This window comes from Enoplosus armatus, chromosome 12 (genome assembly GCF_043641665.1).
Source record: "Enoplosus armatus isolate fEnoArm2 chromosome 12, fEnoArm2.hap1, whole genome shotgun sequence".
In the NCBI taxonomy this organism is placed as follows: domain Eukaryota; kingdom Metazoa; phylum Chordata; class Actinopteri; order Centrarchiformes; family Enoplosidae; genus Enoplosus; species Enoplosus armatus.
Window position 1 is genome coordinate 5457004 of NC_092191.1, and position 17491 is coordinate 5474494.

Below are 17491 nucleotides of genomic sequence, written 5' to 3' on the forward strand. Positions count from 1 at the left end.
GAATCGGTAAAATAGGATCTGACAGATGGGTTACTGATCAAATTAAGTCTAATATTCATAACAAAATGTGTGGATCATGGTCTTTAAAAACAAGCGAGGCAAATAAGTGAATGTCACTGAAACACAGCTTACAAACTCTCGACGAAAAGGCGTTCAGCATGTAGTTTATGTATGTTCATGTCATACAGACCATAATTATGAGCCGCCGTGTGGAATAAATAGCCTGATGGGAGCCTCCTTAATCAAAATGTTGCCCTAGTTCATGTGATTTTGCAGCTCTGAAAAATCTACCTATACTATCAATCTAATGTCACGCTCCCTTAATCCACTTACATTTTAGGAATTCAGCAGCTACAACAATGGAAATTAAAATCCTATTATAGTCTGAGATTAAACAACATCCTGCCATGATGCCTGGGAGTGAACCTCATTACACGGTCTAAAGGTCACCTCTACTGTGCATTTTCTTCTTAACACACACACACACACACACACACACACACACTCTCACCTCATTGGTCTTGAAACTCCGTCCCTGCATGCCATGCCTCCAGAAGGCCAGTACACTGTCTTGGAGACAAACTGCACGAGACACAAGGACAAACAATAAAGATTATCGCTGTTATATGTATAATTACTGTCATGGGTTATATTTTTGTGATTTAAAATACATAAATGTTTTTCTTTACCTGTGGATTCGATCTGGAAGTTGAAGGTTAGCTCGGCTGACAACTTCCTGCTGGATTTCAACCTGCCTTGGAGGTTCACTATCTTTATACACCCTGTAGAGAGAGAGCGGAAGCAGATGAGCGAAATTCTGGTAAATCTGTCGCAAAAAAAAAAAAAAAAATCGCATTCTGACCTGAAGTAGTTGAAGGTGCAGACGTGCAAAAATAAAAATGTGTTTTATGTGTTACTCACTGTCGAGGCAAACCAGGATAGTGTCTCGTTCTAGCTGAGTGACGTGGATCACACATGTCTGCGGGGTGTCTGCAGAGAGAAAGATGAGAGACTTAGTCTGGCATTCATGCAGACCACAACACCTGTAACATCTCAGAACAAATCAAGTGTTAGTTTAACATAACAGAGCCGGTCACACTGTTCTCACCTGCTTCTGTGAACCAGGAGGAGGTAGAGTTGGGGTTGACGGTGCCGAACCGGACCACCTGATTGAGTTCGGTGCCTTTACTGACCGCCACACAGATCAGAGGGTAGGTCTGCTCCGGGACCACCAACATCTCAAAGACCTCCAACGGACACGGCAACGGGAAGTCGATGTTCTGTCGAGCAGATGAAGAGACAGTAGGTAAGAAATTAATATTTAAAAGACATTTTAATAATTTTAGAGCTTACATTTAAACATGTACAAAGTATTTAACCATAGAAAACCCCAGACATTAGACCAACCTTACAAATGTACACGTGTTACATGTTTATAATCCTCATACTCTTGGAGTTTTATAAATAACTGAGGTCAGGAAACACAAATGAGAAGTTTTAAATAACAAAAACTGACCTTGATGAGCATGAACTTCTGCATGGACTCCACCCACTCCAACAGCATGACACTAGACTGAAAGGCTCCACACAGGTACTTATGGCCGGTGTACGGGTTACGAACTGCATGGAAACAACATCACTTATCATTTGTATCTTGGTAAGATTTAGTGGTGGCTTTGTTTGTGTGCATCAAACTAAGATTTTGTGGTTTTACATTGTTGCTACACACTGTTAAGTTTAGTAATTTACTGATGAGACTTACATGAAGTACTAACAGTAATAATACACAGGTTAACACCAGAATAACATCATGCCAGTTTTCATACGGTTCTTACGTAGGGAATAGTAACAGGCCAGATTTCAACACAGTTAAACAAAGTCAGTATTACACTTGCAGAACTATGAAACAAGCAGTACTACTAGTCACGAAAAATATAAAATCCTCCTTCAGTAAAACTCACCTACGCAGCACTTTTGGCACCCTTTAGTGTCTGGAATTTTATTTGACACAGCAAACTTCCTACAAACAGAAAGAAAAAAGGCTTTTTGTTTCTAGGTCAACATCGTGTTGCACAGATGACTCAAACTGACATCAATGTTCTGTTTTCATTGAAAGTTATTTACATTTTCTGACTAACGACAGACACGTAAAGAGGAGTTGAGTTTTAATTCAGTTGCTCGAAAGGAAAGTTTAGTATTGACATGGCTGATAAGTTTGACATCCTGTTCGGAGGGTTACCTGGGAATCATCTTATCAGGCAGCTTGTGTGTGGGAATGGCTACTGGCAACTTCTGTAACTGTCGGGCCTGTTCGAACAGACCGCTCAGAGTATGGGAGTACAGCTGAGAGGCTTTTCCTGGTGTGGAAGAAAACAGACGACCAAAAGTAAAGAATGAATAGTGTTGACTTTAGATAAAAGATCCAAACAGTTCCATCACACAGGCATGTTATATAGCTCACCAGATATGGAAAGAAGACAATTGTTCATGACATATAACCAGGTACACCGCCGAGGAAAGAGCTGCAGACAGACACAAGGCAGAGAGAGGAGAAAGATACAGCATATGAGCACCATAACACAATTAGCTGAAATAATTTGTCTTCTGGGAGTCTTCTGATTTCATAATCACGGTTTTCTAGTTGAAAACAAACACATCCTACAATATATGACCACCTCTGGAAAGCATCAATATTTAGGAATTCCTCGCATATAACAGAAAAAAGTATAAACCAAAACGTAAAGAAGATGAAAACCATATTTTCATGAAGTGTAATACGATTATCTTAAACTGTGTGATCTCCTGTCTCACCTGTTCCATCGAGGTCTCATGCAGCTCATTAAGGTTTAATGTGTAGATTCCCTCTTCAGCTCCGAATATCAAATACTGGTCTGAAACACACAACAACAAACATGTTACCACTTCTTAGAGCAAAGCAACAGCTCACACTGAAAAGTTACTTCACGAGTCAGGTTGATTAGATTCAGGATGCAACTAATGACACATTCATCATTCTGTAAACTGAAGCTCAACACTGTAGGAGGTTTCCTATTGGTCACCTCTGGTGTCGGGATTGATCCAGGAAGTGGCACAGTGGATCTTCAGAGGACAGCCGTTGAACACCTTGGAGAAACACGCACCCATCTGTAAATGGGAGGGGGAGGCGATTACTGCGATGAAAATGATGATGAACTCTACAGATTATTTTCTGACTATTTTGCAGATTGCGATGCTCGAATAGAACAAAACACCGCATTGAGCTAAATATTGATAATCCTTTCAGGGTTGTTTAAGTTTTCAGAAGAGTACATAGTTACGCTTAAACATCTGACAATGCAATGCAACAAAGATGCGAAGCAGGTGATTAAATATGATGGTATATCCTTGTTTTCCTGTACAAATACCACTCACAATAATGGTTTTCTAAAAGAGAGCAGAAAGAGACTGTTACTTACATGGACTTTGGGTGTAGGGGGGAGGCCATTACTGATTGGCTTCTAGGACAGATGGATAAACACACGCACACACACACAGACAGTCAGTCAGCACTGGATTATGAATGATCCTGGTAACACACTTGTAGTGGGAAAATACGACAACACTGTAAGTGAATCTTTGACAAGCAGGGAATAATGAAGTTGGAGTTTTTCAGCTTCAAAACATCCACAGTGGGTGGATATCAGCACTTTTAGTAATAGCCACTGCTGTAGTCTGCTTACCGGAACGTCCTTCTTGTCTTTCCGTATGGGGACACTAGGGGGCATAGTGGACTGTCTGTCTGCTGGACTGTCCCTCTCTCCACTGTGTGGAGAGTTCAGCCCATTACCTACAACAACAGAGACACAACTTAATGTGTGGCGGACAAACTAAGAGAGGAAGTGTGTGTGTGTGTGAGGGACAGAGAGAGAGAGTACATGAATATACAGCTGTGTGTTGTGAGGAAAATGAACAGAAATAGACTCCGCTGCAGAACACACTGCAGGTATAGTCCCCTCACACTTTCTCACAACACTTTCATACACAATCTTATCTGCAGGACTGAAGACACAGAAGAGTAAAACACAAACTACTGGGAGCAGAGAGGGAGGGAAGGAGGGAGCAGGCTAGCAGGAAGAATACAGAGGATCAAATATAGTCATGAGCACAGGAAGGTGTTAATGCACCACACACAACCTGCTAGTGGTCAATACTGGTCAATTATGACTGGTAGGTTTGTCTACTCTACCATTCTAACACTCTGGCAAGTAACCAACAGATCTGCAAGCCTGCTCTGTTAAAAAGGTTTGAGTTGGCTGATAAAATAGTAAAATAATGAGATCTGTCAACCAACAGGATCCACCTGTTCTCAATCAATCTAGTGAAAAAGGTAACAAACGTCTGCCAATTATTTGTTTCAGAGATTATATGGAAATTAAGAAGTAGAAATTTAAGAGTTATGGCAATTCAATAAAATGCCATTTTCTTTCAGTGTGAGTAATGAAAATATAAATAAGTGTCTTTTAGCATGATTAAACAACGGGGGATGATCTGATGTAAACAGTATAGTAGGGAATGCAGGGAATATTCAAAATACTCCAGTCACACTGGATGTTTGTTTACCTTCCCAAGTATCCTTATCAAATTAAAATTGGTTTGTTTCTGCTTTGGTGTTTCTGTTCCTGTTCATCTTCCATCTCTCACATACTGGACTGCTATCGTCAGAGACAAGAAATTTGCCTCCAAAATAAATAGTTTGAACTAGCGCCTTGATGGAAGGTTTTCTTATGTTTGATTGCTGTTCAATGAAACAGTTGAGTTACATCTTCATATATTTATAAAGCTGCTAACAGGAACAGGAAAGACCAAATTTAAGCAAAGTGAAACAAATCAAAAACAGAAACAAGACTGAATCAATACTATTACACCCCTTTAAGGAAGACATGGGGGAAGGGCAACTGGCTGTTCTGATCAGCCAGGACAATGTTTTCTCCTCTTCCTTCTTCCTCCTAGGAAGCGAGGGGGAGTGGTAGCGGACTACTAGCTTTTGATTGATTGGATTAAACAACCAATCAGACTTCACAAAAAAAATGACAAACACTTATATTGAGCAGGAGCTGATGGACGGAAGAAACTACAAACAAAATATTCAAAAGCACTATTATTAATGGATTCATGGAACAAAGAAATCAGACTACGAGGACTGACTAATGGGAGACCACACAACCAATCGAAGGGGACAACAGGGTCTGTGGAGACTACCAATCTACCAAGTGGCTGCTCTTACTCTCTTCCTTTTCCTCCTCTTTTTCCTGCTCCTCTTTCACCTCCTTCAGCACCTCCCATGCCTCCTCTAGCTCCTCGTCTGTGTGAGGCGTGTGGAGCCACTCCCAGAAATGCCTAAAGCTCCCATCATCCTCTGGGGCAGAGTTTTCGACGTCCGTGCCCTTGGGGCTCTCGTTACCTAGGCTACTGCGGCGGTGGGGCGGCAGCTTCGGGGGTGGGGGCCGCGGTGGGACGTTGGAGGCGGGCTTAGCGGGGCTCGGCGTCTCTTGGACTGGACAGCGTTTTATGGTCCCTCCCCCTCCGCCGTCGTCCTCGCTGTGTGATTGGCTGTCGTCGTGTTTTTGTTGCTGCTGCGGCTGCTGCGGTTGGGACGAGCAGATCGACTTGGGCTGAAGGGAAATACAGAGAAGGACAAAGAATCCGCTCAATTTTCATATTCCGTCACAACCATGTTACAAAATAAGACTAAACTGAAGTCAGTCAGTTCATTCATGCATTCAGTTGTTCATACCTTGGGAGGAAGTGGGGGTGGGACCTTTGGCCTCATGATAGTGCTCGATTTACTGAAGAATGAGAAGACGGAGGATTTGAGAGACTCTGCTTGATAAAACACTCATTCAATAGACTAACAACTGATGTTTCCTATAAATAATAGTTCAACTGAAAACAATATAGACATCTGTCAACATGTCACCACTGAGGCTTTGGGTTAACTTGCCATTTTAACACAATTTTCGCTTTGATCACAAAGGACAGAAGTCATAAGATCACACATTTTAGTAACCATACTTAAAATCCTACTTATTGCTGTCACTTCCTTTAAACTGTTCTTTTAGTGAATAGGTTGGATCACACACAGACAAAGAAGTACAAACACCCTGTTAAAATCTAGTCTAGACTACATGTAGTATTTTATGGAGTGATCAGATGTTAAAATGGCAAGTACAACCATAGCCTGACACTGAGACAGACACAGGATAACTGATTTTAAAAGATAACCACTACATTCAAAGTGAGGCCGGCACACTAGAGATAAACTACAGATGGGGCATGTGTAAAGTCTCTGAGAATAGCAGCACTGATACTGAAAAACTGATAATACTACTACAGCCAGTGTTGCTTGTAGTACTACATACATTTCAGTTGGAAATACTAAATTCCAATACTTCAACAGCTTCTCTAAATTATGCTCATTCATACAAGTCTTTGTTAAACAGTATTAACAATATTTTCTCAAGAAAAAGTGCTCCTAATGCCCTAAAAATTGCTAATCATAATTTTGACTGTACACCAGAACTATATTCACAGAGACTTTATCCATTTTGCCTGATAGACTGCAGAAATATAGAGCGGCTTGTTAATGATGACAGACAGAAGAACCAATCAGAGCACACAAATCAAAACTGACAGTGAAACACAGTGATTCAGTTGAATGGTAGTCAACAGGTATATGGGATTACCCCCTTATTGTAAACTTTATCAGTAAAAAGTGATCGTAACTGACACAGTTTACACAGTCAGGGTTAGGACAGATGAAAAGTTAGTCTGTGATGGACGCATCGCCCCACTTCTGAGCTTAGAAGGTAGAATACAAACACTGTGTTGGGTGGGTGGAAAATTGCAAAAACTTGTTCAAAATAAAAAAAATAAAACATTTTATGAGCTACAGAAGAGACTGAATTTTTGTTTTCATTAACAGGCCACTTAGCAACTGCATGTAGCGAGCCAGCATGGTTAGCTTTTGCTAAAAGCTAAATGTTTAGGACTATATTCTGGAGGTAATGTTTTTGTGATTCCTCTTTGAGAACTTGTGCACAAATTTTGAAGTGCAAGTTTACACCTCTGAAGGGTCACATCTGATGTCACATCTGATTCTAGTCATAAAACATGAGTTTATTAAACATGTTTATAGCCAGGAACCATCGCACTGATTCCACTTTACATGACTATTGGTTGCAGTTAATTTAGGAATTCAGGTACTTTCTATTTTTGCAATCATTGTACTGTGTGAGTGTGTGTGTGTGTGTGTGTGTGTGTGTTTAATTGCTGTGGAAGATATATGTCTAGAAAGAACGCTCTGGTCCGCCACAGACATTTGAGCTTTTACACAATGAGGGATGAGGCTGGACGCCAAATATACTGTACAGTTTTATAGAGGCAGGAGAAGACAGAAGGCAGCATGAATGTGCGGACACACACACACACACACACACACACACACGCACACAGCAAGGAGGCACACAGATGGCGATGCAAGTGGAGAACAAAACAAGACAACAGCAAAATAAGATGTCAAGGTCATGAGGAACAGAAACTACACCCAGACCACATATTTCATGCATCAAAACAAGAGCCAAGAATCCAGTGAAACCTAAATGATAACATGTGGCAGAATTTGATATGTATCTGGGTTTACATGTAGCTACAATGCATTCTTTAATGCTGTGGTGTTTAGTACCCGTAGCTAAAATAATCCCCTGTATTTCTGGAGAAACAAAAGTCCATATTAACAGCCTCCAGGTGAGTTTTTAGGGTTAGGGTTACTAGTTACTGTTAGTAGCTATTAAACTTCACACAAGACAGTAGTAACGGCATAGAAAACACACAAACACAGGTGGCGTATGTGGCGTGATGGTGGGGTGTGCTGCATAGAGATGCGTGGATGAAACTGTGGCAAAGACAGGAAGCCCTCCGCCCTCATCTTACTCCCCATCCTCATCCTTTCCTCTTTGAAACGAGGGGGGGAAAGAAAGAGAGATGCGGAGGCAAGGAGGGAGAGGCTTCCAGCTCTAAGACTTGGGAGAGAACTTACTGAGTGTGAGTTTCATCATCATCTGCACCATCATCATCCTCATCCTCATCATCCCCTAAGTGTGCCACATGGCCCCTGGGAGAGGAGGTGAAGATAGGAGGGGGTGGAGAATAAAGGAGAAGTGGAGGAAGAGAATAGAAATAAAGGGTCGAGGTAGGGAGAGCATAAGCGGGGGAGATTAAGGGAGAGAGGGAGCAAGCAAAGGAGGTAGGAGATGACAACAGGAGGAGGAGGAGGTGGAAGAGGATAGAGGAAGAAGGGAGAGGGGAGGGAGAGCTGAGTGAAGCTTGGTCCACAAACTACGTCTAACCCTTCTGAAAGGACTGAACAGATCCAACAAAGATCCCCCAACAAAATCAATACATCCAGTGGATGTCCGATCATTCCTACAGATCCGAACAACATGACAACAGACACAACGTGCCGCTGATTGCGTCCACAACCAGACACTTCTGAAGTCGAATGCGCTGTTTAAACCTATACAGTCCTTACAGATGTGTAAATAATTTAACCTCTAATCGGTCAATTCGTAGCAATCTATATCCTGTATATTCTCAAAGATTTATTTATCTCATTATTGAAACTGGTTTATATAAGAGACACCCTAATTTTCTGTTTTACAAGTATATTTAATCATGTTTTAGTCATACACCTCCCTGTTGTCTAATCTGCTACTGTTTTAATCTTTTGTTCGATGTTAAGCTCTCATCAATGAATCTCAACACTTCCTGCGGATGTTTCGCGGTTAAAGTGTACCAGGAAGGGAAAGGGGTCCTGCCTTTTGAGCAACTAGAAGCTTTTTAATGTGAAACATCTGTGCTGCAAGTGGTGAGTTTCATTGACAGTAGCTTTGGGTTGGGTTTACAACATCAGAGTAAATAACACCTGTCTGTCACAGCTAAGTAAGAAAACGCCACTTTCATCTACTTTTCAGGTGACTGTGACATTCTGCCATGTGATATTACTGCATAGTAACATCCACCTCAAAGGCACTTCTATACACTAACCATGAACTGCATTTTACCCTGGTCTTTAACTACTGACTGACCCACATTTTCTGAAACGGGAGATGTAAGGCTGATATAACTGAAACAAGGTCACCGTTATCTTCCCTACTGATACTTCCTGTGTTCACCAAAGGAGACAAAAAGGGATCAAAACTGGGAGCCACTCAAACTAAAGAAACTACATTTTAAGTGTGTAGCCTCACAGAATATAATACTTTTAATTTATTATTTAGATCACCTGTGTAAAACATTGATTCAGCAGACCTGGCTTTTACACAATGAAGATTTGCAGGGAAAGAAAATTTGTGTCTCGTGTCTAAAAGCGAATGTTTAGAGGACATCTTTGTACCCTCTGTCTATAGATGTGAAAACGCTCAGAATCTTTGTTACTATGCAGATCAAAGAATTCAGTGAAAACACATTTGTCGTATCAGATTGTATCATAGAAAATAGCAAAGCACAAGAATCATGATCATCATTATTTTTGGGACAAGTAAAAAAAAATGTCTCCACAGACTTGCCAGTAAAATTGCTAAAGACACCCACGGCAGCTTTGCCTAAAAAACTGTATACACGTGCATGTGTGTATGAACGCACACATGAGTGTGTGAGTGTGAGTGTGTGAGTGTGTGTGTGTGTGTGTGTAAGCCATGCTCTGCAGGAAGCTCCTATGAAGCACAGCCTTTTCCTGATCACATCAAAGCGTGAAGCAAGCCGCAGAGGGGAAAATAAAACCCACAAGAATCCAAAATGCTGAGAGTCGTGACAGCCTGAAGTCATTACAACAGCGTTAGTTGCGTGTGATTGGCCAAGATTAGTCCTGCCATTAACAATGATTGGCTGATGGGTGGGCGTGGTTAGAACACCAGCAAATAAAGAGGCCCTGGGTGAATCAGGACGTGAGAGGGGTCTCACTTACCTCTGCTTTAGCTCCTCCTCCACAGATTTGAGAAGACTCCTGTTAGTTGGACAAGTGAAAAGAAAAGTATTAATGAGAGAATACGATAGAGATAAATGAGAGAAAGAAAAATCTACATGCTTTTAAGTCCCTGCCAGACTATGGAGAACATTCTTCAGCCCTGATCTGAACCTGAGCTTTCTGCTTACAAAGCACACTTGAAAGCAGAAAGCTCACACAAACACACAGCTTACAGAACATCCTCAAGCTGCAATTATGAATAAATCATCAAACCTACAGCATGAAAACTCTCCCTATCTCACATTCAGGCTCTCCCTCCCTCTCTCTCTTCTGTAGATGAATGAAGGGGAGAAAAATGAAGCATCAGAGCGATAAAGAGATGAAGGTGTAAAAAGAGAAAGAAAAAGACAAGATGAGACAAAGAAAGCAAGGAAGAAACCAAAGGATAGTAAGTGAACTTACTTGTTTCCTCCCAGTAAACTTGGTGAATCGTGCCCGTACTCCAACTGCAAGTCCTACAAGACAAACAAATGACATTACGACTGTGACATAACACTTCATATCTGCTCATTTGAAAAGGTGCCATGTGTTTGATTTCTCCAGGAACGTAAACAGGGCTGAAGATCTTGGCCAAGTGCCACAATAAACCACATTGAAACAGTGACTGAAACCCTGTTCAATTGCCAAATCACTGCAGGGGCTGCTACAGTAGCGGTCGTGGTGCCAGTTATAGCAGCCTGCTAGAAATAATAATGCCCCCAATAAAACAGCAATTTCACCATAAGATTAATTCATCACCACAGACGTACACAGATGTATACAGTGAGCCTATGGCTAACTCTATGTGTTTACATTTGACTCTTGCTGAATTCACATTGTGGCTTAAAATATATAAATTAATAACAACATGTTAGCTACGACAGCAATTCCCTCGTGTCTTCGTGGTTTTCAATTTTAGGTGCAAGATAGGTAACTGAATAATTTAGCCAAAACAAAATTGGCAGTCTTTTTTTCTCACAATTACATTTTTCTGGACTCCTGCTTCCTACTTTTTGGAATTCCTACTTCATCATCATTAGAAGAAGTGAAAAGAATAGAAGGTTGACACATGTAGATACCTGTAGTCACGCTGCTCAGTTGTTTTCAATATCTGCCAAAAGTTGGTTTTAAACCAGTTTTTCCCAACCTTTTTGGCTCCTGACGCCCTAAAATGAAGCAATGTCGACTTGACTTGTGGTGACATGACTAATGCGCTGTGTGGATGTGAACATGATTTTCATTTTAGGCCCCAAAAAGGTGAAAGTGTACAGTACTTCACAAGAAAACCCCCCCAAAATTAAGGAAAGTATAAGAAATTTAAACATTTTGCTAATTAAGCTACCTTAAAATCTAAGGGGGAAATACTACACACAGTGGATGTGCTAGTTGTGAACAGGGGTTTTTCTTTTTTGGTTTACGTTTCCTGTCACCCCAAAAACTAATGTAAACCAGTTAGTCAATGTGCTCCTATGTCTTGGAAGTAACACTCGGTTACTATCGCAGGTAGTAAGCTAATTCTCCCGACATGTTAACGATCGCAGCTTAAAAGCAACAGATTACAGAAGATACACACTTTTGTTTTTGGTTTTGGAAAGGCCATAAAAAAAACCACTATCTCTCTTTCTAGAGCCCCATGCACACCGCTTTGGCATGTGAAGAAATCCAGAGCTTGACAAGCCTGCTGTGCTTAGTTACTGTTGCTAAGCTATGGACAATAGCTGTTTGGTGGACCCCTCATATTCATTTTGGGACCCCTAGGGGGATACCGACCCCCAGGTTGAGAACCACTGTTTTAGACAATTTAAGCAACGAGTTGTTTCTAACTCATTAAATACAAAAAGACAACTCAGCAAAGCGTCGTGAATGTGTGCTGGATAATCAGTTTTACGTTCCTGCAGCACCTTTCAAACCAGGCCGAGTTTATTAAGGTGCAGGCTGACAATAAGCAGCGCTGGCTGAGTTTAGCACCATTCTCTGACTACAATGGATGAAAAGCTGGTTTGACATCTATTACATAAAGCCACAATGTGAATGCAGCATTGTGTCACGAAAACATTTTTAAAGATAATGACATAATGCAACAAGCGTGCAGAGGGAAACACACACATACTGCACACGAACTGATGAACACATACATTATAGAGGCACACACACATGAAAAAGGCCTCACTGCTCTGGTCAACTACAGGACGTAAGAGGTTAGAGGACATATAAGCAGTAGTATATACGGAAGAGACACATATTCTGTAGAGAGAATTATCAACAAATATCAGGTACAATACAGCAAACATTGAGGCGTCGAGTGTGTATGTTTATAAATTTCGATAGTATTAGGTTTTGTGAGTAGGAATGCCTGTGTTCAAACCCAAGTGTCCTTGAGCAAGGCATCGCTACCAGCCGTCAGAGGTGCAGCTCTATAACTGAATCAGACCTCCGACCTCCGTCTGTGTGTCTGTCTCACACAAACGTCACACAAAAAAAAACAAGATTTACAATTTCACTTGATTGTAATGTTTGTATGAATGTGTGTATTGTATGTATATCTGAGAACAACAAAAAGAACAACATCACTAAAGACTCTCATCACCATGACAACTACAACAGGCAAAAGCCAAGGCTGGAAAAAAGAAAGAACAAACAGAAACAGATGGATGGAACAAAACTGTGAAAATGAACAAAAATACATGTTGAACATGGAGCAGCCAAAACAATCAGCACTCTGGAAAATGAAAAAAAAAATACAATAAAAGAGACAGCGAGGGCTCAGAAAGCAAGAGAGCCAGAGGAAGGACAAGGACTTGTCCTTCAGAAACAGGTTAAGAATGAAAGAGAAATATGGCGTGAGTAAGACTGAGGTATAAAAAAGAAGGTATAAGGTTAGAGAAATGAAGACAGGTTGAAAATAAAAAAGGCAATGTAGGTGGACAGAGGGAGAGGCCGAAAGAGAGAGAGACAGATAGAAAGAGTACTACCAGATTAGATCTCGCGGTATAGTAGTGCTCCTCAACACAGTCCAGATAGGGCTCAGATTCACACTGGTCAGCAAGACAGAGCGAGAGAGACCTCAGTTAATACATTAACCTGGACTGATGGAGGGGACGGGGAGGGATGGAGACAGTGATGCAAGAGAGAGGATGATGGATGAAAAATGGATTAAGGCCAGAAATGGGGTCTGAAGTCCGTGGATCAGCCAGACAGAGAAGGAGGGAGATACTGGAATATTAATCTGAGAAGAAGAGGAGATGGATGGGGGGTAGAGAGTGAGGGAAGGAGGGATGGAGTAAACTGATGATGGGGGTTTAACATCAGCAAAACTGAGGAGAAGAGACATTAACTAATTACTTATATCATAATTAATATATAATAGGTACTATGTGAAGCTTTAAAAAAACCTTTGTATAACCTCCGTCAGTGACCGAACAAGATTAGTGGCCTCTGTCTTATTCCAGTGGTATTCCCGGTAGTGATGCTTTTGAATTAAAACCACATGTTACCTTAATCCAGGTTCCACAGTGTCGCTATGGGTGTGTTTGTTTTTTGTTTAGTATTACACAAGAGGTTAAACATGCTGAAAGTTACTCCAGCCATTGACTCCTTGCACCATTTTTGAGCAAAAATGACACAAAATCCTGCTGCTAATCCTTTTAGCGACTGTAATTATCTGCTAATATTGATGAGGTCATGATTTATTGATTTTAAAATGCTACTATGAGAGCTAAAAACCATACTGGTCAGCAAGACAGAGACAGCCCCCATGTTATTAGATTACTAGGGTAGAAACTGAAGGACGAAGGGATGAATGTAGATGAATGTCACAAAGACCCACGTTAATCCAAGGTTCAAGGAGGGAGACAGGAAAGAAGCAGGCATTTTAGGATGTGGTTTTCTCAGCTGACTTAAGGGGAGGAGGAATTAAAAAGGGAGCTGGTGGAAAAAGAGCAAGTGCAAAGGACAGAAAAAGTGAGAGGGAGTGAGTGAGCAGAGGACTTTAACAAGACACTGTGGTTGTGCATGAACCTTGCACCATCCCATTTGTCCACAAGTAAAACTTCTTTCAGCAGTTCTAAAAGTGATGGGCAATAACAGAATCAGCTTTATTTTCTAGAAAAATCAACTGAATAAGCAGCTACGGCTCAACCAATACACGTTTTTCAAGGCTAGTGCTGATTTTTTGACCATAACTGACTTTGATCATAGTTTAAATCCAGAATATATATAAATTAAAAATGTTCACGCTAACAAAAAGATACAACATCTGCCATCTGGATGTGTCCATCCATGCTTGTAAATAAGGAGACACTATAACAAGAAAGGGCTTCCCAGTTCACAGTTCTTGTTGTGTCCAGGTCAAAGGCTGATGTCCCTCTGTCCCTCAGTCAGTGTCACTCTCTGCTGCTGATCCAGATCTGAGTCTTGGTGGCAGCAGGTTAAGCAACATAGCTCAGATGTCTCCAGCCACGTCGTCTAGCATTTACAGGAGGCTCCTGAGGTATTCTAGGTCAGGTGGGACACATTATCTCTCCAGCATGTTCTGGGTCTATCTAAGGGTCTCCTTTGAGTTGGACAAGCCCAGAATGCTTTCAGGAGGATCAGATCTGACCAGGCGCCTGTACCACATCAACTGGAGCCTTTCAAAACAAAGTGGTTCTTCTCTGATCTCCTTCTGGGCATCTAAGCTCCTCACCCTGTCCCTAAAGGAGAGCCCAGACACTATGCAGAGAAAACTCATTTTGGTCGCTCGGATCCACAATCTCAAGACACCATGTTACTGGAAAAATCAGGTTATGGTCGAAAAAAATCAAAGAAGAGGTGAACATGCTCTGCAGAAATGTTTGAGTAATCTGATTTCTTCGGGACGTCCCTACATAAAATGCCTCATTTGAAAACTACCAGAGTGAACTATGTGGATGGGCTTCATGTTTGGGTCAACACAGATTGACAGCAACATGGATTGGTCAGGGTGCTTCCTGATTAGGTGAGGATCAGCCGTGCTGGTACTAGTGAAGTGACAACCACACAAATATACTCTCACTCTCTCTCTCTCTCTCTCTCTCACACACATACACAGCTAATAACTCACCGGCTCATGATGAGGTTCTGTCTCCTTTCTCAATGGAGGATCAAACTTCACCTGACCAACTGAGGACAACAAAGTCAGAGACAGGGAAGGAAAAAAAGAAAAGGTCCCGGTCACTTCTGTTGAGTTTTCTCACTGAAAATGCATTTGTTCATGTTGACCTTGTGTATGAACTCACAGTTAATCTCTGACAGCGTCTTTCCCTCCCTGGTGCTCCTGCTGGTGGAACGAATACGATGAGGAACAGAGACCGGAGACTATCAGGAAAGAGAAAGACACACACACACAGTCAAATAGCTGTTCAAAGAATATACACAATGTAGTAGTTAACGCGGTACGGTAAGATTACAATAGGTTAAAAAAAAAACAACATAATCCTCTGCTATTTCCTGTGGGTGGGTTTTGATGACACAGCAAAAAACAGCCAGCCACACTCTGCAACCAGACGACCAAAAACATAGCAACACAGCCGACACAAACACAAACCTTCCCTGGCAACAATATCAAGGTTTCCCCTTAGTGTTGAAACAGTCCTCATGAATCCCTGTAAGGTGACATCTCCTCTGTACATTGGGTATTATATGATATTCTATAGGATGTTCTTAGTCTTAAAGTGCCATACAGTACCTTGATCACATATATATCTTAATGTAGGTGACCTGAGGCATCACACACTATCACTACCTGCACTCTAACCTAGGCCGTGTTAAAACCTTGTCCATTAAAAATGCAGTCAACTGTATGTGATGCTAGTTGTTGGTGTCCTTTGAAAACAAAGGACGTACCAACTGTATTTCCAAAGAATTCAAACTCTACTTGACTTCACGTCTTCAATATTTAATCTTAAATCGTAAACTCATCCTTGCAGAAAAGGTAAAAACACAGCAAACTCAAACCATGCTTGTAAAGCACTGGAGAAAGACAAACCATACAAAAATGCTTCTATCAAAGCCACCTTTGTAGCACAGATCCACTAATGGATTTGTCATTTTTAAACCACCTCTTATAGGTGTAATAAAGTTCATTATCATAACACACAGCTCATGGTTAGTAACTGTAATGGCAAAGGTAGATGAAGATGGCTTCCATAAACTGACATATTTGAGTACTCCCCACCCTTTTCTAAATGCATCCTGTATCCTGTGTTTCATAACCCCCAAATGGAGACAAGATTTTGATCTATTAATCAGAGCTGGGTGAAACAATGCTTACTGTCTATTTTAAGCTGCTTGGAATAACAGATGGGCAGCATTTACTGTACCACTGATGGGCAAAACTAAAAGTTCCTTAGCTTGAAGCCAGGTTTTGTGAGAAACTCTATAGCACTGCAGTAGACAAAAACAAACCACAATGTCAACACTATTTGTTCACAGATAGTTTGACCTGGACGTGGTTTGGATGCATTATTCAAAGGGGTGTGATGATGTCACACTTTTGTAGCCATCTTCATGAACTGAGCCATTTCTTTATCGGCCAGCCGCTGCCCACAGAACTAGAATGAAAAGAGCTGATCCTTATTGATGACATTTAGTGATCTGCTGTGGTTTGGCCAAGATGGCAATAATGTTGTCATGGAAGTGAGCATATTTTTTTTCTGCACGAGTGGTCACTGTCAAGTTGTGATATTTGTTACAGCAACGTAGCAATTAAAGGAATAGTTCACATACATTTATTCGCTTTCTTACTGAGAGTCAGAGGAGAAGACTGATACCACTCTCATGTGTGCAGTAAATACGAAGCTAGCATAGGATAAAGACTGGAAACAGCTAGCCTGGCTTTATCCAAAGATAACAAAATCAGCACATAACCCCTCCTAGAATTACAATTTGTTGTTTTTACACTTTTTGAGTTTTGTATGGATTAAAAAAAACTAGATATAATGTGTTAATTAGAGGGCTTTAGAGGGGCTGGTGAGCACATTTTGTTACCTTTGGACAGAGCCAGGCTGGCTGTTTACCTGCGTTTCCAGTCATTATGCTAACCGAAGCTGTTGGCTGTGGCTTCATATTTACTGTACAGACATGAGAGTTATATCAATCTCTTGCCAACAAAGTGATTAAGCTTATTTCCCAAACTGAATACTTGTAACAACAAAAATCACAACAATAGCCATACTAAAATCAATGGCAGTGTGTTCTTCATCAGGCCAAAAATGTATCTATGTGTAAGAAGTGTTTCAAAATTTACTACATTCCCTAATTTATAATAAAAAGTTAACTAAAACTGTGATTATATAATCATATAATTGTAATCTTGTGATTATATAAAAATAACCACACCAGCTGATTAACAGAAAAGCATGAACAGTAAATACAAGTGCTCACTGGTACGTTAAACTATTTCTGAAACTGCCACGGTAATCCATCACCCATCTG

General features: G+C 41.0%; 1 protein-coding gene across 2 annotated transcripts in view; it reads right to left on the reverse strand.

The window, feature by feature from the left end:
- LOC139294647 (mitogen-activated protein kinase kinase kinase kinase 3-like) overlaps positions 1–17491 on the reverse strand; it is a 38808-nt gene that overhangs the window by 2504 nt on the left and 18813 nt on the right. The window contains exons 13-32 of one of the 2 annotated variants that reach the window (XM_070916569.1): positions 15295–15373; positions 15120–15178; positions 13012–13074; positions 10463–10515; positions 10001–10039; positions 8075–8149; positions 5774–5816; positions 5441–5651; positions 3720–3826; positions 3456–3497; positions 3060–3144; positions 2812–2891; positions 2462–2522; positions 2240–2357; positions 1962–2020; positions 1517–1620; positions 1109–1280; positions 922–990; positions 690–782; positions 512–582 (exon numbers count right to left, since the gene is read on the reverse strand). In XM_070916569.1, the coding sequence (XP_070772670.1) occupies positions 512–582; positions 690–782; positions 922–990; positions 1109–1280; positions 1517–1620; positions 1962–2020; positions 2240–2357; positions 2462–2522; positions 2812–2891; positions 3060–3144; positions 3456–3497; positions 3720–3826; positions 5441–5651; positions 5774–5816; positions 8075–8149; positions 10001–10039; positions 10463–10515; positions 13012–13074; positions 15120–15178; positions 15295–15373 (1683 nt within the window). The remainder of the gene's footprint in view (positions 1–511; positions 583–689; positions 783–921; positions 991–1108; positions 1281–1516; positions 1621–1961; positions 2021–2239; positions 2358–2461; positions 2523–2811; positions 2892–3059; positions 3145–3455; positions 3498–3719; positions 3827–5440; positions 5652–5773; positions 5817–8074; positions 8150–10000; positions 10040–10462; positions 10516–13011; positions 13075–15119; positions 15179–15294; positions 15374–17491) is intronic. The other variant, XM_070916570.1, reaches the window with a different exon arrangement.